Source organism: Lutra lutra, chromosome 6 (genome assembly GCF_902655055.1).
Source record: "Lutra lutra chromosome 6, mLutLut1.2, whole genome shotgun sequence".
Lineage (NCBI taxonomy): Eukaryota > Metazoa > Chordata > Mammalia > Carnivora > Mustelidae > Lutra > Lutra lutra.
The window spans coordinates 80,464,084-80,490,087 of record NC_062283.1 but is presented as its reverse complement, the minus strand read 5'-3'; the positions used below and the strand labels follow the sequence as shown (position 1 = coordinate 80,490,087).

General features: G+C 39.0%; 1 protein-coding gene across 4 annotated transcripts in view; it reads left to right on the top strand.

Annotated features, from left to right (window-relative positions):
- The first annotated feature begins 1,234 nt into the window (after nt 1–1,234).
- PTPRK (protein tyrosine phosphatase receptor type K) overlaps nt 1,235–26,004 on the top strand; it is a 569,167-nt gene continuing 544,397 nt past the window's right edge. For 2 of the 4 annotated variants that reach the window (XM_047732848.1, XM_047732847.1), the window contains exon 1: nt 1,235–1,588. In XM_047732848.1, coding sequence (XP_047588804.1) covers nt 1,492–1,588 — 97 coding nt within the window. In that variant the 5' untranslated portion in view covers nt 1,235–1,491. The remainder of the gene's footprint in view (nt 1,589–26,004) is intronic. The other 2 variants (XM_047732846.1, XM_047732844.1) reach the window with 1 other exon arrangement.

Sequence of the window (26,004 nt, the reverse complement as noted above, 5' to 3'; positions counted from 1 at the left end):
TTCTGTTTCTATCATAAACTTGGTCATTAATAGCATATATTTAATTTGTATAGAGGAGGGATATATTGTTTGGTAAATGAATTATATGAATGTTAAATTGTATTTCACGTTGTCTTGTTTACAAAGGCTGAAGATATGAGTACCTGACAGATGTCAATCAATAGATTCTGTTGTTCTAGGAATTGTATATATGACAGTAAAATTCTCAATAAAAATATCTATTCAATTGTGACATTTATTTTATTTGAAAATTTTACAAAAATGAATATAGTGCACAACTAAATAGTCTTCTCACAGAAGCAAGTAAATGTGGCATATGGTGAAACCACTTCAAGCTGCTGAAGAACTAGCAAACTGTAAAATACTTTACTGTCATAATAGAACATCATTTTCCTCCGGATGAAATCATTGGTTGCCATTTTCATTGTCAATGGAAAGTCCTTTTGTTAAATACTTCTGTCTTAAGTACCCATTAGATATTAAAAACAAAGCAAAACACCTTTTTTACTCCAGCAGACCTACGGGAAAAGAAAACATACTAAGCCCTGATGCAGTTCTTAGGTTCTTCCTGAGGGAAGAAACGGAAAGAGGCCGGAAGGTTTCAGAACAACAAGCAAAGTCAGCGAAGCAGAGAGTAAATCCAAATATTGGGCAAATGACAAGTAAACCAGAAAGGAGACACGCCAGCTGCTCACACTGGAAAGTTACCGAAAGTTTATTTTGGTTCAAGTTTTATTTTTATATCATAAGGAATAATAAGTTTTCTGTAGGGGTGGGGTGTCTTAGTCCTCATTACAGGAATAAGGTACAGTGAGTTTTCCAAGCAGGTGGGTGTTGCCTTAGGGCGCTTCTACACTCGCGCTTCTTCCTACCGGCATCCGCTCCGGCGGGACCTCCACCCAGGAACACAAGCCCAGGGCGCCTCTGATCCGGCGTTGGGGCTTTCTCCGCGCCCGTCCTCTGTGGTCCCGCTACACGGCTCACCAAACACTCGCATCTCAGACTCCCATTTCTGCAACAGGGCAGCCAGCGGCGCGGGTCCCCTTTCCCGCCCGCTCCCTCGAGCGGCGGCGGGCGGCGAACAAAGGCGGCGAGAGGCGCGGGGCGCGCGGCCGTGGCTGGCGCGCGTCTCTCCGGCAGGAGGCGGCGGTGCCGCGCCCGAGCCTGCATTCCTCAGAAGCTCCCGGAGCCCGCGGGGCGACGTCACCCCCGGCTCCGCCCCCGTCCCTCCCCGAGCAAAGTAACTCTTGACTAACAGGAGCAGCCTCCGCTGAGCATGGAGAGCTGCTGCCGCAGCCGGCCGGCGACGCAGGCGACGCTTGCGCCCCTGAGGTAGTTTGGGGACCTCGAAGAAGGAAAAAGTGCCGGCGGGCGGCAGCGGACTTCCCGCCCTCATCCTGCAAGGCCCGGCCGGCACCTCAGTGGTGGATTTCGCGGCGATTCTCCGGGCAGCTCTTTGCAAAGCTGCTTGAAACTTCTCCCAAAGTCGACATGGATACGGCGGCGGCGGCGCTGCCTGTTTGTGTGGCGCTCTTGCTCCTCTCCCCTCGGTCTCCCCTGGGGTCGGCCCAAGGCCAGTTCTCCGCAGGTGAGTGGCCCGGAAGGTGGGCGTGGGAGCGGGAAGGGTTTCCGAATGCCGGACGAATGCCCCCGGCCCGGGGCTCGCGGGGGCTGAAGCCGGCTCTTCGCCAGGGCCGGGGTGGGGGGCAAGGATTCCGGGGAAGCTTTGGCGGCCCGGGCGGGGGCACAGGGCAGAGGGAGAGATGTCCCCAGAGTTTGTGGTAGGTGGGACGCGGGGCACCGGGCTGGGCGCCACTTGGCGCAGGTAACTTTCATCTCCGCGACCCATTGTTCCTCTCGGAGGCTCGCTCGGGGCCAAGGCTGGCAGGGCTGTCCGGGAGTGTGGGGAGACATTGCTTTTCTTGGGAAACTGGTAGCCTCCGCGTCCAGCGCACGCTGCACCACGCTGGGAAAGAGAGAAGGAAAAAGTAGTTACGACTCTGGGGACGGGCTACTCTGTTGCTCGTGGTGTGGGCTTGTTGCTGTCTGCCTCTAGAGCTTTTAAGGAAAGAAAAAAAAAAATACCCCCCCCCCCCCGGAAGCCATTGTCAGAAATGTGAAGATTGGAAGGGACTGACCTCCGCGCGCTTTGCCAGGTGCTTTTTGTCCCGGGAATAACCTCCCTTGACTATTGTCTAACTACTTCCCCGTCCCTCCCCCAGTCCCTTTCTCCTCCCCCAGTGTTGGCTGCTCCTGGTTTTGCCCTGTGGGTTAGGGCGCTGCGTGGAGTACGTTCCGTGTGTGTGCTGGCGGAGCCTGTAAGATATTTTGAAATATGACTCTAAGGACGCACACCGAGCCGTCCTGGGCAGCGAGGTCTGGGTGCCGGACGGGGGAAGCCTGACCCCGGCTGTGGCAACCACTCCTCCAGCGGAGGCACGGCGAAGCTGGCGCGGTGACCCCCGGAGCCCGCCTCGATGCTGGGGGCTGCGAGCGACAACCGGCTGAGCCCAAAGGGAGTGATGTGGTGTGGTCTTGCAGGTTGGCTCTTTGGGTTCTTGGTAAAGCCACTCAGGAGAAGTCAGTGGAACCCGGTCTCTCCCAGTCCCGTCCTCTACGCTTCCAGTTTTGTTATCTTTTCTGTTAGTTGCTTCTTTCGTTCTCTCCTCTGGGGGCTCTTAAGTTTCACCAGGTGGATGCTGGGGAGCGGGCTCCCGGGCGCTTGTCTGCTGCTCGCCGGTCCTGACAACTTTCCTGGCCAGTTCACCCAGCTCAGCTTGGCTGGCAAGCGCATTTGCTGCCCTGGGTCTTGGTGCAGATGGAGACACACATTGGTGGCCGAGGGGTGACGGAGAAGACCCGGCAAGTGACAGCCGCGCTCTTGCCTGAGGCCGAAAAGAAAGAACTTACTTTGCGCTTGTCAGTTTCTCTCCTTGTTGTGGCTGCCCTGCTTCCTGGAAATAAACTCAGATTGTTGTGATCGGAGTAATGTTTATTTCCCTTACATCCCCCCACCTCCCCTGTAGAACGCTGTAAAAGGAGTTAGACCACAGATTCAGGTGGCAGTATGTGTTGTGCACTAAGGCATATTATGAAATGCAGCATGTAGAGGAAAAGCTGTATATATTGGTGATGTATGCAGACGACAGATCTATGCAGTGAATGATCCGATGGCTTAATTTAATTCTTTCTGGAGTAAGCATTACTGCTGAATGCATCTCTGACATACAGTGCTGGTTGGTATTGGAACCATGCTTGATGGAAGTCATTATATGCAGGCAAGTTACAGTGGGTATTGATTTCTGCACAGTGTTTGTCACTGCATTGAGAGCCTACGCTTCAAAAGGCATGTAGTTAGTTAATTGAAAGTTTGGATTCTACCAGTTGCATGATTAGATTTACATGTATTCCAGAGTTGCAACTACTAATGTCTCAACTGCTGATGGATATATTTTCAGCAGTAAAGAAACTTTTATATTTCTCCTTTCAAATGTTATTTACCTTTTAGTAAATACTAAACTCCCTCCAACAGAATGTACAGATGAGCTTTTTTGAACCCTGGAGTTTAGGTATCTCTAGTGAACAATTGTGTTCTTAGATATCCAGTTCTAAGTAATTTTACCAAATATGCCTGGCTTTGCTTTAGTAACAAAGCAAAACATTTGACTTTATGTTACGTTTAAGTAAGAGAATGTGCAGTCCTAATAAATGCAATTCTTGTAGGACTGTATCTCAACAAATTTGCCATTCAGGATTTACATATATGCCCAGAAATGAATGCTTTTTATTCCCCCTATTTAAAGTCAGATTGTGAATCTGCTTTTCATCATGAATTAAAAGTTTGTCTTGTAAACATTTTCGTGTTCTGGTTATCCTAAGCCATTTGATATTCTACTGTCATCCGATTTTATGGCAGTCAGATTTGTTGTAAATACATAGATTCAGAGATTGAAGGTGTATACTTTCTTGCTGTTTTTTACTCTTAGATTCTACTTTAATGAACCGTTATTTCTTTTGAGAAATTTGAATAAAATGCTTTAAAAGTCTAAAACAAATATATATTCAGAATTTTTAAATATCCTATTAAGTAGGTCTTTTAAATCACATCCATTAAGGCCAATTACTACTTTTAGATATTATCATGTGGTTTCTAATGAAGTACACTTCAAAAGCAAATTTTGAAATATAAGGATTGTTGGATATGTCATATACTCATCCAGTGTGCTTTCTTAAAACCACAAATTTAATAATATTTTTATCACTGTGACTTTTTCCTTAGCTTTTGGAATGAAAGTGAAAAAATGCTACATGTTGCATGGTGAGCCTCTTTAAAACCAGAACAGCCTGTAAATATCAACTTATGTTATTTTATCCTAATCTTTCACTTAAAATGATACCAATGTCATATCTGGGGAAATTGAGGCATAGAAGCACAAAGATGCACTGACATTCATGGGATTATGTAGCTGTTATCTCTTCATATTATAATGTAAGACAATATTCTGTCCTGGGACTCAGATGCCTGACAAAACCAGTCACACAGAAGTTACTTGGAAACTCAGCTTTCTCATCCGTAAAATGGAGATAATAATATCTGACCTTTCTACCTGGTTTTTATGAGGGTGGTATGAAATAATTTATGTGAACTGGCACTATAAGTTGTAAAGTATTATGCGGCTCTCTGGGGTGTAGGCGTCATACATTAAGGCAACTAAGTGCCTTGGCTTTAGTCTCCTTTGCTTGCTCCCACACTTGCCACGTAAGGATGGGCTGTTTAGGAGTGTGTGTGTGTGTGTGTGTGTGTGTGTGTGTGTGTGTATGTTTCCTCTGCCAGTTATTCATTTTAATCATTATTAAACATAAATATCCTTTTGGCCAGACTATAATTTTATCAGTATAGTGAGAGAAATTATTCTTTTTTTTTTTTTTTGCTTATCTCATGTAAATTGTTATTTGAACTAATCTGTGGAAAAGTCATTATTAACATTCCTAGTATTCTAGCAATAGAAAAAATATATTTTTAGTCATTTGTTTAGCTGTTTGTTCAACTGTTGGTTGTTCAGCTTTTTCATCAGAGTATGGAGAAAAAAATATGCAGCATTTTAGATGCAGTCTTATCAATGACCTAGAGAGGGACTATTGTGTCTCTAGTATGATGTGAGCCTGGAAATGCAGCTCAGGATCCTCCTCACTTGATCTGGTTCCTGGCATGTCATACTGGAAGTGTGCCCTCAGACTTGATCCCTTATGACCTTGCAGCTCATCTAAACAATGCCCCTTTCCTGGTGTCTGACTCCTTGATGTCTCTGTATGTGAAGTTAATTCCTCTCATACTTACTACCTACTAGGAAAATATATCAGAAACAGTTTGTTTCGAGGTTTGCTTGCTGATTTTCTGGTTTTGATTGACCAGAATTGCTCAGTCCCTCAGTTCATTAAAACTATAAATTCTAACAGTGGTAATGATATATAAGTGGACATTTCCAGGACTGCTTTTTCTCTCATTATTCTCCATATATCTGACTGTGCTGATTTTCCTGGATTGCAAGATGTCGTTTTGTGTCTGGCCTACCCAGACGGGAAGAGGCAGGTCTGGCTGCTATGTGGGCTTGGCATGTGTGCTGCTGACAGCTCTTCTCTTTGTATTCATAAATGCGAATTTGAAAAATAAATCAACCCCTCTGTGGCTCTGCCCCTCTCCCACACTCCTTCCCACTCTTCTTTAGCAACAACAAAGCTCGCATGCACATACACATCATAGTCTTTTTGTTCCCGATAAATATCTTTTGGTGCCGGACATGTTCTTAAAAACTGAAACTATGATTCAACCACTACCCAGAGCGAATGCCAGTTTTCCCATCAAATCTCATATTTCTACCGGTGATGGTTTACTATACATTTTTATGGCCTTTAAAAAGCATTTAATTCGTGTGATATGGTCCTATATAGTGAACCTGTGTTGTTGCCTACCAATGCTTTTGAAGTGCCATGATCTAGGTCTGCTCAAGGTGGTATTAAAAACAGTGTAAGTCATGCTAAATATGGATGTACTTCTTAGAGGCATGGAAAATGCTGTCCTCATCTGCCCTGTGCTATTCCCATTTCCTCTACTTGCTCTTCATGGAGGGCAGGAAGAGGATTGCTGCACAACTGGGAGCAGGAAACATCAAGAGAGTTTACAGATTGTTCTTAAAGACAAAACAAAGAACACTAGGATTCTGTGTGTGTGTGTGTGTGTGTCTGCGTGCGCGTGTGCCCGCGGATGCGCACACGTGTGTGGGCGCGCGTTTGATCTTTTATTTACTTTTCTCAAGAAGGAAAAAAGCACCTTATTTTTGATTTGTTTATTGGAGTCAGCCTTTGCCTTTGTCCAAACACATTCATTTCTTATTCTGTAGATGTAAAAATTTCCTTCTGTGTATTCCTCTCAGACTTTATCCTTTGATCATATGTATTTGTTTTGTGTTCCTTTATCAAATGGTGTTTCTCTTTCCCTAAAAAGGTTATAATTGCTTTTGAACATGACTTGTTTTTTCACCAAAACTCATGCTGTTTGTCACGGGTTACTGAACAATGATATCTTCCCAGTTCATGATGTCTTAAACTAGTATTTGATGACAAAGTAAGTCAGTCTGTCCATCAGGCTAATTTTAATTTTAATTAAAGCCAGAAATAAAGTTGTAATTCATGAAATGATATTTTAATGTCTCAGAGTGTTTGTGCTTAGGTATCTCTGAATGGAAGAGAGATTTTCCTCTTTGTAGGTGGGGACAGGACAAATTTGAGGACCACATTGCCTGTTATTTTGAGAATAGTGAGATAAGCATACAACTATGCTTTGGAAAATGGAAAAAAAGGAAAAAAAAATGTTTGAATCTTTGATGATCAGTGAGAACTCTGGAGGTAGTTTGTAAACTTTAGGCTGTGTTTTTATGAGCAGTGCTCTTAAAGAAACTTCATTCCACACACAGGTTTTTCTTAGTTCCACAAAGATTCTGTTGAGAGAGGGTTGTTTATTTTCCTGAAGTATTCTTAGGGGAATTCTTTTGTATTTAATATTTTAGTAATAAAAACTGAACGTACGTAATTCAACTTAGTTTTGTGAGGTTTTGCAGAATGTTGAGGTTCTGGGAAAACAGTGGCCGGGGTGGAAGCTCATATCGATCCTGTCGTGGAACGTTGCCATTTCACCACTCTACTCTGCTTGGAGTTTTTTGGTATTCTCAGCTGTGTGTTGATAATCCATAAAAATTACGAGTGGCTTATTTTGTCACTTACAATTGTTTTAGGAGCAAATTAAGTAGTCCTGAATGAAATAATCCATGTTTCCACTTTATATGATTGTAGAGCTCTGTTAATAAAAATGATGAGCAGGGCAGTGCTGGCTGAATTTTTCTACAGGTTAGTCATTCTAGGAGTTATCTTCTTAAGAGGAATGCAGATAGAAATAAGGCCCAATAAAAGAGTGTCTGGGTGAGTTATTATTTGCATTTATTTTGCTGGGAAAGCTGAAAAATAAAAGGATGTATTTTGTAGATAGACACACACACAATCTTAATAGTGATAGAACTTTATTGTCCAGAGGTTCAGATGAGAAGGAAGCTAAGGACACCTACAGATGGAATCAAACTCCTGTACTAATATTTTGGAAAGAGTATTGAAAACAGATAATTACTTTGCCTGTTTCATAGATGAAAAAACTGAAATGCAAAAACGAACTATATAGTCTATAATATATTGTACTATACTTTTAATGAGAAAATAATATATAGATTGGTATCTATTTATATAAATCTTTCCTAGTGCAGCCTGCTCCTTACCAGCTGCTTGCCAAAGGCCGATTCTCCAAACCCTATCCAGAGCAGCAGCTGACCAGCTACAGAAATTCCCCTAATCCTTGTTGGGTGGTGGGGTGACCTAGCAGCTGCTTCCTATGGCCACAGCTCCTCGATGTGATTCGCCTTAGGTCATTCAACAAATTCAAGAGTAGAGAGGGAGCCTTTCTTGTACCCTCACAGCCCACCTTGGGATTGGTGGCTGACTGCCTCATGGTCATTGGATTCATTAACTCCAAGGTGCCCTAGAATTTTGCTGCTTGGATTGTGGTCCATGCACCAGCAACGTTAGTCTTGGGAACTTGTGATGATCTTGTGGTCACTTATCAGAGCTCTTCTCAGAGCTACTAACTCAGAATCTGCATTTTAATAAAATCCCCAGGTGATTTGCTTGAACACGTAATTTTGTGAAACACTGCTTTAGGACAAAGAAAGCTCAGCTAGAAAAGATTTGTCACATGCACTTTCCTGTATAATTGTAAGAGTATTGTGAAGGGATTAATTACAATATGAAACAAATTTCCCTGGAATCATATTTCTGATCAGTATTTCTTAATTATAATTTAATGCCCTAAACATATCAAAACAACAGTAATATTCACTTTTTTTAAAAAAAGAATACTCAGACGATTTTGGAAGAAGTAGTTTCATGGGAGAATAAAAATAAGGCTAAATGGTTTTGACTGTGAATGTGTTGTGTGAGGAATATTTAAAGGTAAAGATATTATCAAGGAACCAAACATAATATAGGCCAATAATTTTTATTTAGCATATTGATATGTTGATACAGGAAATTATATTCCCTCTGTAGTAATAGTAGAAGCAATTTCTTGTTTTATATTTCTCTTTTTCTTGTAAGTGTAATATAAGGATCTTTGTAATGAGGAGCTCATTTATGGGACAGTCAAATTTAATGAATGGGAGTTAGGTAGAATGCATTAAATATCACTGGTGTTCTTTTTACTATCTTTTGTGCTCATACTTAAGAACAGATTCTTGTCAGTTTTCTCAAGAGAAAAATTATGATGTAATAGACAGTGTACAGTATTCATGTCAAAACACGGTTTTACTCGCATTTTATAGCTTGCTTTAGCATTCTTTTAGAAAATGAATTTTCCCAGAAGACCTAGTTGTCTTCTTATTAATGAGGCTTTAAGTGTGTTTTGTTATCCATTTACTATTCTAAACGTGTCTACTTTGGCTGGCTGTTTTAACAGTGAAGTCTCTGATTAAATCACGACTGCTATATTTGTTTTTGCCATTCACTAGCGATTCAGAATATACTGGAATAATGACATGGTTATGGCAGAGACTAATGAAAAACAAGAAATATAAATTAACGTTAACCCGTAATAGTTGGTTGTAGTATGCTATCAGGAGCTGGAGTTTGGGGCAAGGCACAGCAGAATTCTCTGCGCGTTTGACAGGAAATGAAAGTTTCTTAACCTGTGTTGTTTGAAATACAAAATATATAGTTGCTAGATTCATAAATAAGCTACAAATCTATGATCTCCCCATTTACTTATTCTAGACACTGGCATTTAAAGGAAGAAGTTTAACCGTAGATAGATAAGTGCTTGAGTGGAGCTTAGTGATGGAGAAAAACCCAGAAAGGTACTTCCATACATCTTAAAGAGCTTTAGAGTCTGAAGAATCTGACTTGTTGCATTTTCAATTTTACTACAAATTCTAGAGCTTTCTCTTTGTACTACTTCTGCTTTTATTCTTGTCAGCAGTAATTAGGTTCATTTATTCTCTCACACGTTGGAGAAGAGCAGTTGGAAAACAACAATAGGGACTGCCATGTGTTGAGTGCCGATGACCTGCCAGGCCTCATGGTCAATATTTCACCTGAATTTACATCCTTGTGAGAATCCTTGAAGATTGGAATCCTTTCCACTTTGCAGACTGAGGACTTGAGAGGTTAAGTAATAACTTGCCTCAGGTGACAATGTGAGGAACTACTGGAACCAAAATTCATTATCAAATATATATATATATATATATATATATATATATATGTGGCAGTTAGGCATTTTTTTATTTTATTGTATTTTATTTTTTTGGGGGGGTTGCAGGCATTTTTGGTTTAGGCATTTTTGGGGCAGGAAACACAACTCAGACTGTTTACAACAAAAGAGGAATTTATTTTCTCTCCTAACTGATGATTCAGGTATAACTTGACATAGAGTTCACATAATTCCACTGGGGTATGACCTCTTTCTGCCCACTCAGCTTCCCTGTGGGGCATTCCAGGAGGTTCATTCTCAAGCTCCATATATAGCATGGTAGCTTTGGCAGCTTCCATACCACGAGATTCTTGGTTCAAGTCTGGTATGAAAATGTATACTTTATGTAGTGGTTGCACCTGCAAAGGCCCAGAAGTTAACTGATCAGATTCAGTGAATCAGAGGCTCTGGCTGAGGGGAAGTAAGTGCCCCTATTGGCTTAGTTCACAGGATTCTGGGTTCAGCTTTAGATCCTCACTGAGGTCACATGGACTGATGGGGGCACTGTGGATCAGACCATCAGTTATCAACAGATACAGGGATGGCTTCTGGAAATACCACCAAACTACAGTGTGGTTGCTCAAGATGGAATTAAATGAGGCATAAGAAGTAAAAGCAAAGAAAGTGGGGTGCATCTTTTGAGGGGGAAGAGAGTATATGGTGAGGAAAAGACAGTTGCATCAGATGGTTCCCAGCTCTGGATCCCTAAGTAGTAATGTTAAGAAGACATGGTGGCCTAAGCTGTAGTCTCTAAGGGGAAGAGGGTGGGGGAGGTAGAAGGGAAAGAGGTACTTAGCACCTGGCAGTTTTGTGTGCCTTGCAGATCAGCAGTTCATAATTTTCAAAGTGTTCTTTTTTGTTTATCTTCTAAGCCGTGCTTTAAAGCATGAATTTTTATTGTTTTCATTATTTTATTTTCTTTGCCTCAGTATTGAATAAATCAACATTAAAAATACACAGAATTTTAAGTGCTGAAAAGGACTTTAGGCATTAATGTCCTTTCATTTGATATCACTTGTCCAAAGTCCTACAGCTTGGAAGAACTTAGCTTAAATTCAAGTTAGCTTTTTTTTTTTTTTTTAGGATTTGTTTATTTATTTTAGAGAGAAAGAGAGAGCGAGTGCAGTGGGGAGGGCCAGGGTGAGAGGGAGAGAGAGAGAGAGAATCTCGAGCAGACTCCATACTGAGTGCAGAGCCTGACATGGGGCTCAATCTCACAACCCTCAGGGTATGACCTGAACTGAAATCAAGAATTGGATGCTTAACCAACTGAGCCACCCAGGCGCTCCTCGGATTCAACATTTTTATTTTTAGGTCACCATTGTCGCCAACATATACATTGTTTTGCTTAATGGTAATTTATATAGGTGGTTAATTATTTAGAATTTTCTTTAATTATTTTGGTTTGTATTTTAAAGTTCTAAAACAATGTTTCCAAAAGCAAAGCAGACTTAATGATTGGCTTTAATTAAAATTTTAGTCCAAATATGAGGTGATAATAATTAATATGTCTGTGAATAAAAGACACCATTTTAGATAACTGCTTGGTTTTCAGTTATCGTATATATCCTACATATGTACATGAATAGGTATTTGCATGCATGCATTTGTTTATTTTTAACAGAAGCCAGAAGGTAAGCTAACCTCTGATAAATGATGCTAATTGACATAGAGAAATAGAACCTAGTTACCCTTCACTTTGGAACCTAATTTTGAAAAAACTCAAGAGGCAAAGGTGAACTTGTTGATAATTTGGATCTTCTCACCTCTACTGCCTAACTTTCTAATGCATATCTGCCCAACATGGGATATTCAAGAGTTGCTATATGATAATTAAGGTAGTAGATAATGAATGAAATGTACGGAAGTAGCAGCTGTTTGCCCAGCCTTCTCCACTTACAAGGAAAGATATATCCAGCCTGTGTTAGATACACACCCATGCTGGTGGCCTAAACCTGAATGTGACTGAAGACCAGGGGCTCAAAAGCGGTTGTGTTGGTTTAGACCAGAGTATTATCCCCTTCTATGGCTGGTAATGGCCCTGCTCTGGCCAGAGCAGCTGGCCTGGCAACGTAGGGGTGAAGACAGTGGTTGTGGAAGATTTATTGACTAGAGCATGACTGGAGGCTTCTGTTCACACACCTTTAAGTGTTATCTTTTTATTTTTTTTATTTTTTCAGCATAATAAGTGTTATCTTAAATAAGTTACTGAATTATTATTTTTTCCCCCTGTGTATTGCCTGCTTTTTCTGTGACTTTTTTTTTAACCCCTTATTTATATTCTTATCAAGTGTGATTCCTTGAATGATAAGTTTTGTAAGTTTGCCTAACAACCTGGTGGGTTGAGGCAGAGTGCTATCCAGGGTTGGCCCATTATTGCCCCTTTATCTAAACTGACATTTAAATACTTAGGTAATATATGAGGTCAAGAGGTTGGCAGCGACTAGCTTCAGATAGAGCAAAAGGTTCTTTTAGAGAGCTATGTAAGAGTCCATTCAGTGCATGGAGCATCGGGCTTGCTATGACCTTGTGCCAGTTTAATTTTGTTACTTTCTGGCACTGAGATCTGGAGGAAATTCCTTTCTGCTGAATCCGTAATTTCCTTATCATTAAAATAGGAATATTACAATGAAGAGTGATTATAATATCTTCTCCAGTTACCCAGTAGGACAATTATGAATAATATTTTCTCTGGTTACTCAATAGGACAATTTTGAAAGGTAAAATTGAAATATATGTGAAAGTATTTTTTAAATTGTAAACTACCATAAAATATAATTTATTTTGGGGGAATAGAAATTTTGATAAATTGTTGTGGAAGGCAAAAATAATATGCTGAACAATGGAAATGAAACCAATAGGTGCTTTGTATATTTGTAGTTATACATTGCATCTGTTTGCATATCTAAGGTTTGGGGAAAGTGGTATAATAAGGAAGTTGGTATGGTTCTTGTGAACACTGAGAAGATTTGTCATTATGTATCATACAATGAACCCCCCAGATTCATTTTCACCCATATACTTATTTTCTCTCTATATAAGTCAACTTTACTCTGATGCTACCAAATAGTATTTGTATTTTCTTCAAATATGTCAGTAAAGGTTACATGATTATGGAAAATTTTTTTGAAAAAATTTTGACCAAATGTTTTAAGGGCTGTAATCATATACAGCAAGTTTAATATACAGAATAGTTTTTCCTTTGTGTATTTTCATGAAGAATTGGAAAATCCTTTTGATATCTGAACTGGTGTGCTTGGCTGGCAAGAGCATGATTTAGATAAGGTTTGTATGTCTTTTTTTTTTTTTTTTTTTAAAGATTTTATTTATTTATTTGACAGAGAGAGAACACAAGTAGACGGAGAGGCAGGCAGAGAGAGAGAGAGAGAGGGAAGCAGGCTCCCTGCCGAGCAGAGAGCCCGATGCGGGACTCGATCCCAGGACCCTGAGATCATGACCTGAGCCGAAGGCAGCAGCTTAACCCACTGAGCCACCCAGGCGTCCCTGTATGTCTTTTTTTTGTTGTTGTTCCAGATGTAGGTCTGTTCTTTGTTTTTTTAATTATTATTTTTTATTATGTTATGTTAGTTACCATCCCTGTACATCATTAGCTTTTGATGTAGTGTTCCAAGATTGGTTTGTATGTCTTTATTTATTTATTTAAAGATTTTGTTTATTTATTTGAGAGAGAGAGAGAGAGAGCATGAGAGGGAAAAAGGTCAGAGGGAAAAGCAGACTCCCCATGGAGCTGGGAGCCTGATGCAGGACTTGATCCTGGGACTCTGGGATCATGACCTCAGCCAAAGGCAGTCACTTAACCAACTGAGCCAGCCAGGCGCCCTGTAAATCTTTATTTAATTCTTCCACTCCGCATGTTTTTGAACATTTGCTAGGTGTCAATGCTGTGTCAGGTCTTGGGTATGCTGGCAAGCAAGCCAAGCGTGGTCCTTGAACTCTGGCAATATATGTGACTTTTATGACTATTAAGGAGTGGTAATCTTTGCATAGCTTCACATCTAGCAATGCATTGGTGAAGCCTGGGGCTATTCAGTAACTGACCATACCTCTGCCCTGTGGCTTGGCAAATCTCAAAGTGCACGCTGTCTCTCACAATTTGCTGGTTTGCTTTAGATGTTGCCTGGGAGAATCCAGTGTGTCAGCAATCTTTCCATACCCTTGAGTCTACACACAAAAAGCTAGAAGCCTACCAAAAGAGCATTATGCAAAAATTTGCTGCAATGATAATAAAATTCCATCAAGTGGAATTTCCCAAAAGTTGAGTAATCGGAAGTGTAAGCAAGTGTAAACAAGTTGGGCAGAGGAGAGGGCACATTTGTTTTTCTAGAAGCTCACAGTCACTCATTTATTCTCCCTCTGGGAACTTGAGCAGGAAGGTTGTTGGAGGGCAGCCTCATCTAGGTTGTATGTAAATGTTCTGATGCAGAGGCCCTGGTTGGTTGGCTGCAGATTAATGTTTGCTGCGACGTATAGCTGTTTATGTTTATCGACTGCCTCACTAGTCTCTGATCAGCCTTCTCTCTGCTGCTGCTTCAGGGAAGCTCATTGTCCCAAGGAGTGGGCAGCCCCTGGGGAGAGAGGCCAGAGGCTGGCAGAGAGGGCTGGAGGCCCAGAATCAGTGGGCTGAGATAATCCCCAGACTGTCCCTGCACCTGCATCCTGGAAGAGTCAAATTCAATTCCTAGTGTTTTACTCATTAATTTTGGAGGGGGCAACTGTATTGTCATTTAAATATACCTGTTGCTTTACCAGGAAATGGGGATTTTGAACCTCTGTATTAGAGGAGGCCCAAATAACCTGCAGTGTGTGAATGAAGGAGATAGGTAATTTTGGATATGTACATTTTTCTAAGGAAAAGTAATCCCAAATTCCATAGGCCCAAGCTTCAAAAATTTAGAAGATCTATTTTATTTTTAAGATTTTTGTTTTTTTAAGTAATCTCTATAGTTAACATGGGGCTCAAACCCATAACCCCGAGATCAAGAGTCACATGTTCCACCAACTGAACTAGCCAGGAGCCCCTAGATTTAGAAAACTTATTTTAATTTAGTTGAATCAGTAACATTTTGTGTCCATTTTACATTTACACAAGGGGGAGTGGAATGCTTATTTCCACTTGCAAAATATATAGCATAATGTTTACGATCACAGACTTTGGAACCTGATTGTGCTTGAGTGTGCATTCTGGTTCCAACATTTTCTTGCTATGGGACCTAACCATGTTCCTTTAGTTTCCACACCACATCTGTGAAATGGGATAATATCAGTCACCTACCTGTCTTAGATGTTGGTTTTTTTTTTTTTTTTTTTTTTTGGGAAGAATATTGAGTTAAAGTGCTTCGAAGAGTGCTGGACACATTAATAAATCATTCACTTCAGCTTGTGTTATCATCATCCTAATGGGTGGACTAAATTAACCCATGTTTGCACAATATCCTATCCCAGGCTGTTATCTTTAAAAATAACTGTAATATCTTTTACTTTAAAATAAAAACAGCATTGGGGTGCCTGGGTGGCTCAGTAGTTAAGCATCTGCCTTTGGCTCAGGTCATCATCCCAGGATCCTGGGATCCAGCCCTGCATCAGGCTCCCTCCTCTAGGGAAGCCTGCTTCTCCCTCTCCCAGTCCCCCTGCTTGTGTTCCCTCTCTCACTGTGTCTTTCTCTGTCAAATAAATAAAATCTTAAAAAAAACAAGAAAACAAAAAACCAGCAGACAGTAGACAACAGGATACCTGAAACAACTCAATATATTCATTAACAAAGACCAAAGCAAACTTTAGAAAGAGTATCATCCAGTGTTTATGAAAACAAGTGGCAAATTTATACTGATTCCTAAAGAACCAAAATCTTAGGATAAATGACCAATAAACCAAAACCAAAACAAAAAAAACACAAAATAAACAAAACCCCAAATCTATATTTGTAGAATGAGAGTACCAGAAGCATTAACTTTTGGGTATAAATACCTCAGAAATCTTTGCAAGATGCATTTAGCATTTCTAATCCACGTTGGAGAAGGTGGGAAAATTGATGCATTCCAGAAACAAGCATGTTTACTGCCTGGACAAGTTTAATCTCAGATAAAAATACAAAATTCTAATTTGGGAATACGATTAAAACCGGCATTGGAGCAGGCAGTTGAGCAGTGAAATCTCTGCCACTTACAAGAAGGGTCCATCCCAGTGATACTATTGTCCAATCTAGGACTAGCACTCAGATTTAGAAATGTGATAATAGGTACTAGCAGAAGATAAAGAGATGCCTTTTTAGTTCCTAAAGAATGTTGTTTCTCCAAGGGTTATGGAATGAGAAAAAGGTATCTGTACTGTACCATTTGCATTTAACGCTGGCTGAGTAAATGAATTACTAGTATTTAGAATGTCTATGTCCCTGTGAATTCTAGATAACGTTTTTGTTTTCCTTGCGAAGGTTGCTCTTGATATTTAATCTTCTCAGCTCAGGTAGTTTCAGATCCATTTAAACCCCAAGACTTTTTCAAGCCACTGTCAACAGGGAAAAGCCATTTTAGAATCCTGGCATATGGCTGCAGGGTCTGCCTAAACTTTTGACAATTGTTAGCTCTGTTACAGAGTTGTTCTGCGGCCAGTCATTGTAGAGGAAATCCTCTCTAAACTGCAACAAGGATTTTATGTTCCACTCAAGCTTTAGATTTCTTATATTCTCACTTCCTTACACTACCTCTTCTAGCTTTAATTGAAATAAACCTCCCTTTTCCTTGAGTTATACTGATGAAAATGTTTGCTCTCCAGAAATAATTAAAAATTCCTGTCAACTTTCTTATCAGAGAAGCTCTTTGCTCTGCAGGTTTGAACCTCGCTGACATAAATACTTATATAATATTCAATTTACCATAATAATGTTATTTTGTATCTTGACTGGATGTTCCTACTAACATAGGTCTTTGTGATTATGGTGGCAGAAGGTGTTTTTATAAGCTCCTCTCCATTTAAAAAGTTACTTAAGATGTTGTCATTTTGATGCAACATTTGACCAGGTTCATAGTCTTAATAGAAAGGAACATAAAAAAGCAGCAAAACAAACTCTTGCAGCATATGTAAACTTAAATATGGAACCATTCAAAAAGGGGCTGTATAGTGGACTGCCTGTTTTGTGCTCTGGAATCATGACTCAGCGGTTATTTGGAAAGCAGACTGGTTCTTACATATGTCCCAACATGTACCTAAAGGGTATTGAATTGGAAAAAGATTAAGAATGGCAGATCTATGTATGGAATGGAAACAGTATATAGCAGACAGTACTTAAATATAATGTATATAGGACTTGGGGTGCCTGGCTGGCTGGTAGAGCATGCAATTCTTGATCTCAGGGTCCTGAGTTTAAGTCCCATGCTGGGAGTAGAGCCTATTGAAAAAAAACCAAAAAACAAAAAACAAATATATGTAAAACATAGGAACTGTAAATTCGAACTAGTGTGGTTTAGACTGGCCTTCTTGTCTTTTGGCATGAGGAAGTTGGAGAAGCCCGTAATTAGGGAACGTTAGAGCAGATATATCAGAAGGACCCAGGTGCTTTGACTTCTTGCTTAGATTTTGCAAAGTAGGTTTCTGGCTCATTCTTATCAGGAAGATAGGTCCCAGGTGAGGACTGAGAATTTTTTTGAGGGCTGTTGTTCACTTCTTTAGCTTAGGTACAGGAATCTATAGGAAAAGGCTCTGGATTTCCCACAGTTACCTTGGTGATCACTTAACATACCGTTTAAGATCTTTCCAGGTCTCTCAGCAATTTGCTCACAGTTTGGAGTCAGTACCTCTAAAAAGAGGCACTTCATCCACCCCCATCACTCATTCATAATTATACCACAACTTCTCCAGTTGCAGCACATTTTAGAAGAGCATAGGGGCACCTCTCTGGCTCAGTCCATGTAGTATGTGACTCTCGATCTTGGGGTTGTGAGTTTGAGCCCCATGTTGGCTATAGAGATTACTTGAAAAAAGTAAAAATAAAAACAATAGTTTTCAGAATGCCTGGCTGGCTCAGTCAGAAAAGTGTGCAACTCTTGATCTTGGGGTTGTGAGTTCAAGCCCCACGTTGGGTGTAGAGATTATATAAATAAAATACATACATAATACATACAAAACACATATATAAATAAAATTAAAATAAATTAAAAAAAGCATGTAATTTTATTATCTCATGTTGTTGCAGCACCTGGGTGACTCAGTCGGTTAAGCATCCAACTCTGGATTTTGGCTCAGGTCATGATCTCAGGGTCATGAGATTGAGCCCCGAGTGGGGCTCAGTGTTGGCTGGGCATGTAGCTGCTTAAGATTCTCTCTTTCTCCCTTTCCCTTTGTGCCCCACCCTTCCCCCTTTATTCTGTGCATTATGGCAGTGGACTTGAACACTATATGACAGCTTCTTGAATATAACATCCTTAAGCTTGTGATACCAGTCTAAATTATTAGCATATTCTTTTTGGCAGTGCCTTGTTTGGGACAGATGACATTGATTTGTGCATTCATATGATTGGTTAGGATCCCTGTTAGAGAGACTGGTGAGCTAGTGGCTTCTTCATTCAATAGGATGTATATGGCAGAGCTTGTCTCATTTCATGTTAATTAAGTTTACTAAATATTGAATTATTGTCCATTTTTGTGCCAGGCAGTGTGTTTAGCAAAGAGGGCAAAAAAATGAAAAAGTTGACCAAGTCCCTGCACTCAAGGACCTCACAGACTATTTGGAGGATCTGGAAATAAAGAAGTTATAATTCAGAGTGGGAAGTACAATGAGAAAGTACCATCTGGATATGGGGGAAGGATAGTCACTCACTGCTGATCTGTTAGGCTCTTCTGGATCAGAAGGTAATCAATGGCAAATGCTCAAGAACAATGGCCATATTATGCTCATGGAAAGCTGGGGAAATAATGGTGATGATGATAAATGCTTAAAGTGGGATTAAAAAAAAAAAGACCCACAATCAGGTTTTAGCATTTGCTAATTTCCATGGTTATAAATGCTACCACTATAGCTGATATCAAATTACCAATGTGAGTGACATCAACGGACACAGAGTTGGGAAGAGATGAGTAGTTGCACACCTTTATTCAGTGTTTGCACCATACAATACAGGAGAAGTAAATAACTTCAAGAACATAAAGATAATATAATAATAGTAAAATGTAGTAAAATATTTGGGAAATTATGTATTTTGAGTTAATATAGCTGTTTTAAGTATAGTTTATTTAAGCGTAAGTTGAAATAATTTAATTTTTGAAAATGGCTGTTGAACAACAACTGGGTGATAAAATTGCTGGAAATTTTTAAGAGTTGATGGTAAGGAGCTGGTATGGGCTGGCTCTAGCACCCACTCAATGTATTATAATCTTGGATATGGGTCAGATGGGTACAGTGAGTGTGAATCCTCTTTAACTATGAGGCTTTTCGATAACAGTCTCCCAGTAAAGCAGAATTTAGTGTGAGAAAGACTAGTTCACATTGAAACGCATTGGTGAGGATTTAGTTTCTAACAAGGCCTAGGTTCATAGAGAGGAAATGCTGAGGTCAGAAGGCTTTGAAAGCCATCTGCTATGGCATCTACTCTCAGGAAAAGTCCTAGGAAGACTTTTATCTGTTGAACTGAAGTTTTCTCACTGCACAGGGTGAGTATCTTTGGTCATGAGTGTTGGTGTGAGTAGTCACTCTCCTTAAGGACTGTTAACTTAGAGCCATGCTAATTATACTTAAGTAAGTTTTTAAATGCTTTGGAATTATGTACATTTTCATGCTAAGCACCATCTTTTTCCAGAATATTACACAGTAGGTGGTAGGTTTCCAACCAATAGAGCTTTAAAATTATTATGTAATCCTTATAATAACATATCCCTGTGGCAGACAAAAGCACCAAACATTTAAGTTACTCAGAAATATTTGAAGAATAAACATGCCAGTGAAAGTGAATGGATTTGCATCCCAGTGTGCTTTACATTGTTGCTTTGATGGGCTTTTCTTGATGTATATGAAATTTACAGCTACAAAACCTACATTTTTTTATATAAGGCATATATTTCTTAAATGTATTTGAGGTTTTTTTTTTTTTTTAAGATTTTATTAACTTATTTGACAGAGAGATCACAAGTAGGCAGAGAAGCAGGCAGAGAGAGAGGGGGAAGCAGGCTCCTCACCGAGCAGAGAGCCCGATTCAGGGCTCCATCCCAGGACCCTGGGATTATGATCTGAGACAAAGGCAGAGGCTTAACCCACTGAGCCATCCAGGCGCCCCTGTATTTGAGTTCTTGATTTAATGATCTTTTGTTGTTATTTCTCACTGAATTATCAATTGTTTCCAAAGTTACTGCTGAAACAATTTTGCTTATCTAAAATTCTTTTTCATCTTTTAATCTCTCCCAGTGTCACATACAAGTGGAATGTTGTTTTAACACATGCTCTTAAATTTATTTCCGTAAGACAAGAGTATTTCATGTTCTAAAAAATGCCATATAAGTTAATCCTTTGGTGCTAAATGAAAATTCTTGTGTCCTGTATGCTTTTGTTAAGCTCTGCCCATAAAGAAGTTGGTGTCTAAAAATTAGATATTCATACTTAGGGAGTATATCGTAAGCTATTTTGTGAAATTGGCAGATTGTATATCTTGTGTGTGTATGTTTGTTTGTTTGTTTTTGGTAGGAAGGAGTGTGTGTGTGTGTGTGTGTGTAAATGTGTGTGAATTAAGTTTAGTAATCTAATGATAAAGTGCTACAAGGCTCTCAAGTAACTTATTTTGGCAAAATGCGTTTCTCTCTGCATGACCTTTCTCTGTATATCTTACATAAAATCTTTCATATTTGGAAAAAAATCTTTCCTCCTTCACATAAGGACAATTTTAAGAATTTGGAAGCACTCCAGACTATGATTTAAAACTAGATTTCATAAAAATTTTTTCTCATTTGTTCAAAACAAAATACAGATTTTAATTAATTAGTGGTCTCTCTTACTTGAAGAAACCAAATGGGAAAAGAGAGACAAATACTCTTTAGTATTATTAATAAAGGTGCAGTACTGGTTTGGCTGGACGTTTTATTTTTCTGCATTTAAACATGACTATAGGAAAGAGGCATATGTTAATATAAACTCTTAGGGACTTACTTTACAATGAATTCCTACTGTATGACTGGGATCAGTAAATGTTAAACTCAGTCTCTTACTTTTTTGCCTATAATACTATAGCTATTAATTGATATTCAGAATGGTGACTGAATTAGCTAAGCATAATAGGAGATTTAATTATGTTAGGTATACTGTAGTAATTCATAAGTCTAGAAAGCTTACCAATAGTGGCCACAGTGATTGAAGTGAAAGTACCTCCCCTACTCCCTCCTCTGCCCCCATTTCTGAGGTAATCAAATGATTATTACATTATCTAGGACAAACCATTTTAGAGGATTTGTTTTTAATAGACAACTTCTCCTTAGTATTACTTTCTGTGGCGGCACTGTTCATCAGGGCCTGATAAAGATCTGTAATTTGTTTCTCACTGTCTTAAACACTTCTTCTTTTCCTTTTTTTTTTTTTTTTTTTTAAAGAGAGGGAGGGGAGGGAAGGGCAGAAGGAGAGGGAGAGAGAGAATCTTAAGCAGGCTCCACACCCAGCATGGAGCCCCATGCGGGGATAGATGTGGGGCTTGATCTCACAACACTGAGATCATGTATGACCTAAGCCAAAATCAAGAGTCCCACGCTTAACTGCCTGAGCCACTCAGGCACCCTTTGCTAGCTGCTTCTTTGTTGAAGCCTGACGATATGACAACAATGTGTGGGCGTTAGGATTTTACCTGATACTGTGTCAGAACCTGGAGCCATTGGTGTACATTTTTCTGGGCTCTTTATATGTCTTTTCTAGACTGTCATTTCAAGGGAGAAAAAAAAAATCTTTAATGTTTTAGAGCCTTAACCTATAGTGACATTAACTTCCAAAAATATTATTTTCAGTAGCTAAAATTTTGGTGTTTAATGGGTCTAGCACTGGGCTAAGTACTTTATAAGGATCAGTTCAATATTTTCAAACTGCATGTAACCACCCATTTTGTGGGTATGAAATTCAATTCTGTAGGTAGCAGCCAGCTTAAAAAACAAACAAACAAACAAACAAGCATGAAATAGAAGAGGTTATAACAATAATAATAAAAATAGGCATGCATACCATGGAGGAAGTATTATTTCATGGAACTTTGGTTTTAATTAAATAGATTTATATATCTTTTTCTCTGTGTACTGAGTCACAGCATGAAATGAATTTCTCACTGTGGGTCTTGCCAAAAAAGCGGGAAAGCACCACACTTTTTCATATAATGGTCACGATAGTCCTATGAAGTAACCCAGGGCAGGTGGTGTGTGCAAGGTCACACAATTTATAAACTCTGTTGAGGCACTTTTGGTGGATTCTAAAGAATGCAGGTTTGCCTAATTTGGTGAATGAGTGATTTAATTTACCTGGGTCTGTTTCCTTATCCTCAGTTTGGGGATGATGCAACTACCACACTCACTATTTAGAGGGTTTTAAGGATCAAATAAGGTAATTTATGTGAATATGCTTTCCACCTTCAATGATCTGTACAAATGTAAGTTATTATTATAATGACTCACTCTTCTGCTCTTCAAATACTAATTGAGATCCCGGTTTGACTAGAGATGACTGAATTAAGTATCTTTTGTTGATACTTAATCAACAACCAGGGGGTACCTGGGTGGCTCAGGCTGTAAAGCATGTGACCCTTGATTTTGGGGTTGTGAGTTCAAACCCTGTGCTGGATGTAGAAATTACCAAAAAACAAACAACAACAACAAAAACCAAAAACCAAAAAAAAAAACCAAAAAACAAAGTAATTTTCAAACTGAGAAGTTTACAATCCAGTGTTTCAGGAGTAGAGATCACTTCTGTTGGGTACTTTTTATAGCTTTTGTTTCTTGTTTATGACAGAATGTTGTAGTGAATGAAGAAGCTGTGATTTTTATTTATATTTACTTTTCCTATTTTGGTGTTACTTTTGACAAAACAACAGAAGGAAAATGTACTTTGGACATACCTGTACAAACTCATTATTTCCATTTGTCTTCAAATAAACCTGCATCTTGATTTAAAAGAAAATACTATGTAAATAAAATTTGATTTAAAAACAAAACAATGGTGATACTCAATGGAACATCTAAAAAATTCTGAATAAATCTATGTCCAAGACTTAACGAAAAACAACAGCCATGGAACAAAAAACAAATACTAAACCTTCAGTTGATTGTACAACTTGCAAGTGGAGGTATTTCAATAAATAAAAGCTAGTAAAATAGCTAGTTGTCTGTCTTCTGCCTGTCTTCTATCATTCTTTCTTTCTCTCAGTCATCTTTCTATCTATGTACCCATCTACCCAAACTTCTTGTTTATTCCATATTTATTCTGCAGCCCAATCCCAGGATATAATGATACAAATATGTGTATTTTGCATTTTGTATGTCAGTATGGCATAACCACATAATTCAGTGTACATCCTGAAGTCTTAGAGTTATGGATATATCATAATTAGACATTTAGAGGAACAGGCAGTTATCTGGACAGAGGAGCATTGATGCCTCTGTTCTCCATCAGCCCTTTAATGTAGTCTTAGGAAAAGCAGAGGAGGATATTGGGATGCAAATTAGGTGGAGGAAGGCTCTTTGCCAAGTGTTGTTTATTGAACAGAGTAAATGTCTCCCCAGTGGGTTGGAGCTGGTTGTTTTAAGTGGGCAGGAAGAGCAAGGGTTCTTCCAAGTGCTAAGGTTTCTCAAAGAACTACCCCAAATGTAGATTCTCTGTGCCCTGGTGGGAGGAGCAGGCCTGAAGGCTCCTCCCCATCCAGTAGCCCAGGTGGAGAGGATGATCTGTTTTGAAACTGGGACTTGTCCATAGTTTGAAAGTTAGGCTCCTTGGAATGGAAGCTAGGCTGTGATTTATTTTTTTAACAACTTGACAGAAAGAGAGAATTAAGGAAATAAGATGACTACAGTCTCAGGGGATTTATTTATGGTTCCTAAGAGAACTAATTGTTTTACTTTTTCACACTTCAGGTCTGAGCCTTATGCTAATAGCAAAGCATCCATACCTGTTAATAAGAAAAATTCTCTAGAGGAGTTATGTTAGTCAACATGTTAAAAAAAACTTACTATTAGAAAAAAATACTTCAAAGTATAAAAACATATTCTTTAAAAATGCTCTGCAATTCAGATTTTAAAACAATTCACTGAATAACCTTAGCCCACCTTCAAATAATGAGATTTTATTTTATGTGTTAGCTACATGTATAGAGGAAAAAAAATTCTGGTAAGTGGTAATCACATAAGCTTTAGATCCAGACTAAGAGAACAGGGATCATTAAGATATGGGTGAATAAAAATTGGGAGAGAATGTGTAAGGGTGTTGGAGTAAGAAATAAAGGAGGGAAAAATGGGAAGAATTCAGTCAAAACAGGAATGCTGAGGTATTTAAATGCATAACTCATTTTGTTGTTTACGGGATTGTGAAATTTTACTTTTACTCATTTCAAAGCACGATGAAAATCTCAAGTATTTAGAACAATTTTATTTCTGTCTAGTTGGTGTTAAAAGTAGTTTTTAGTGTGTAGCCAGGGGTAATTAAAATAAAGATATTTAAAAAGGAGCTTATTTTTTAATGTTACTTGTTCCCTTCATTCCCTGGAATCCTGAAACTATCAAGATTAAGATTAGTGTTCTGCTACTGACTCCACTGGCATGTTTATTTTGTCCGTCTGAGGTGAAAACTTAGCTGCTGGTAGTACAGAACACAGCCATCTCCAATGTTGACAATTGATATAAGGGAATTTTATAAGTGATTTATCACATGCTGTTACTGTGTATGTGGGAGGGTTATGGCATAGAGTTATTTTGTTAGCTTGTTTGGCTGTTATCCTTTTTATCTTGTAAGTAACCTAATGTTTGTTACCCTTAATGTTCTACTGATTCTAAAGCCACCTTGGCCTTCTTTAATTTACTGTGATGCCAAGTATTATAAACATATTTCGAGTAAAGTTTTCCAAGGGAAACTATGATCTTCTTTGTTTATAATTTTATAACATAAGAATAATTCTACCAAAAGAAAAAAAAGAGAGAGAAAGAAAAAAAAAATCTGTTTTTTTTTTTTAAATAAAGATTTTATTTATTTATTTGGGAGTGAGAGACAGAGATAGTGACAGAGATATCAAGAGAGAGTATAAGTGGGAATAGAGGAAGAAGCAGACTCAGTGCTGAGCAGGGAGCCCGATGTGGGGCTTGATCCCCAGACCCTAGGATCATGACCTGAAACGAAGGCAGACGTTTAACCAACTGAGCTGCCCGGGTGACCCCCAAGAAACAGACTCTTAACTATAGAAAACAAACCAATGGTGGGGGGATTAAAGAGTACACTTACCATGATGAAAATAAAGACCAATTCCACAAGCCACACCTGAAAAAGTTACCTGATATCACCATTAGTTCATTATCATACCTTGCATCACATTTACGCTTTCTATAAATCTAGAAGCAGTTAGGTTGGTTTATATAGTATTTATTTGTTTATACATTAAGATACGGTGAATTTTATTTTATTTTATTTTATTTTTTTTTAAAGATTTTATTTATTTATTTGACAGAGAGATCACAAGCAGGCAGAGAGGCAGGCAGAGAGAGAGGAGGAAGCAGGCTCCCTGCTGAGCAGAGAGCCCGATGTGGGGCTCGATCCCAGGACTCTGAGATCATGACCTGAGCCGAAGGCAGCGGCTTAACCCACTGAGCCACCCAGGCACCCCAAGATACGGTGAATTTTAAAGGATAGTAATTTAAAGGGCTGTATATATTATTACTAGTGGTCAAGGTGGAGGAAGTTATATTATTTCAAAGATTGCAGTCTTTCTGATCCTCTGGGACAAGACCATCTAAGCATTAAATCTGAACCTCCAGACCTGATCATACATCCCAAGATCCTAAATGAAATTTAAGCTCTAGTATCTCATTCTGGCCTAATATTTTACATTAAAAAACAGTCATTTATTAAATACTAACTGTATGTGTGTACTTAGCTAGAAACTGTCAGAATATAAAATATATGATAAGTTCCTTTGAAGATTTATTTATTTATTTGA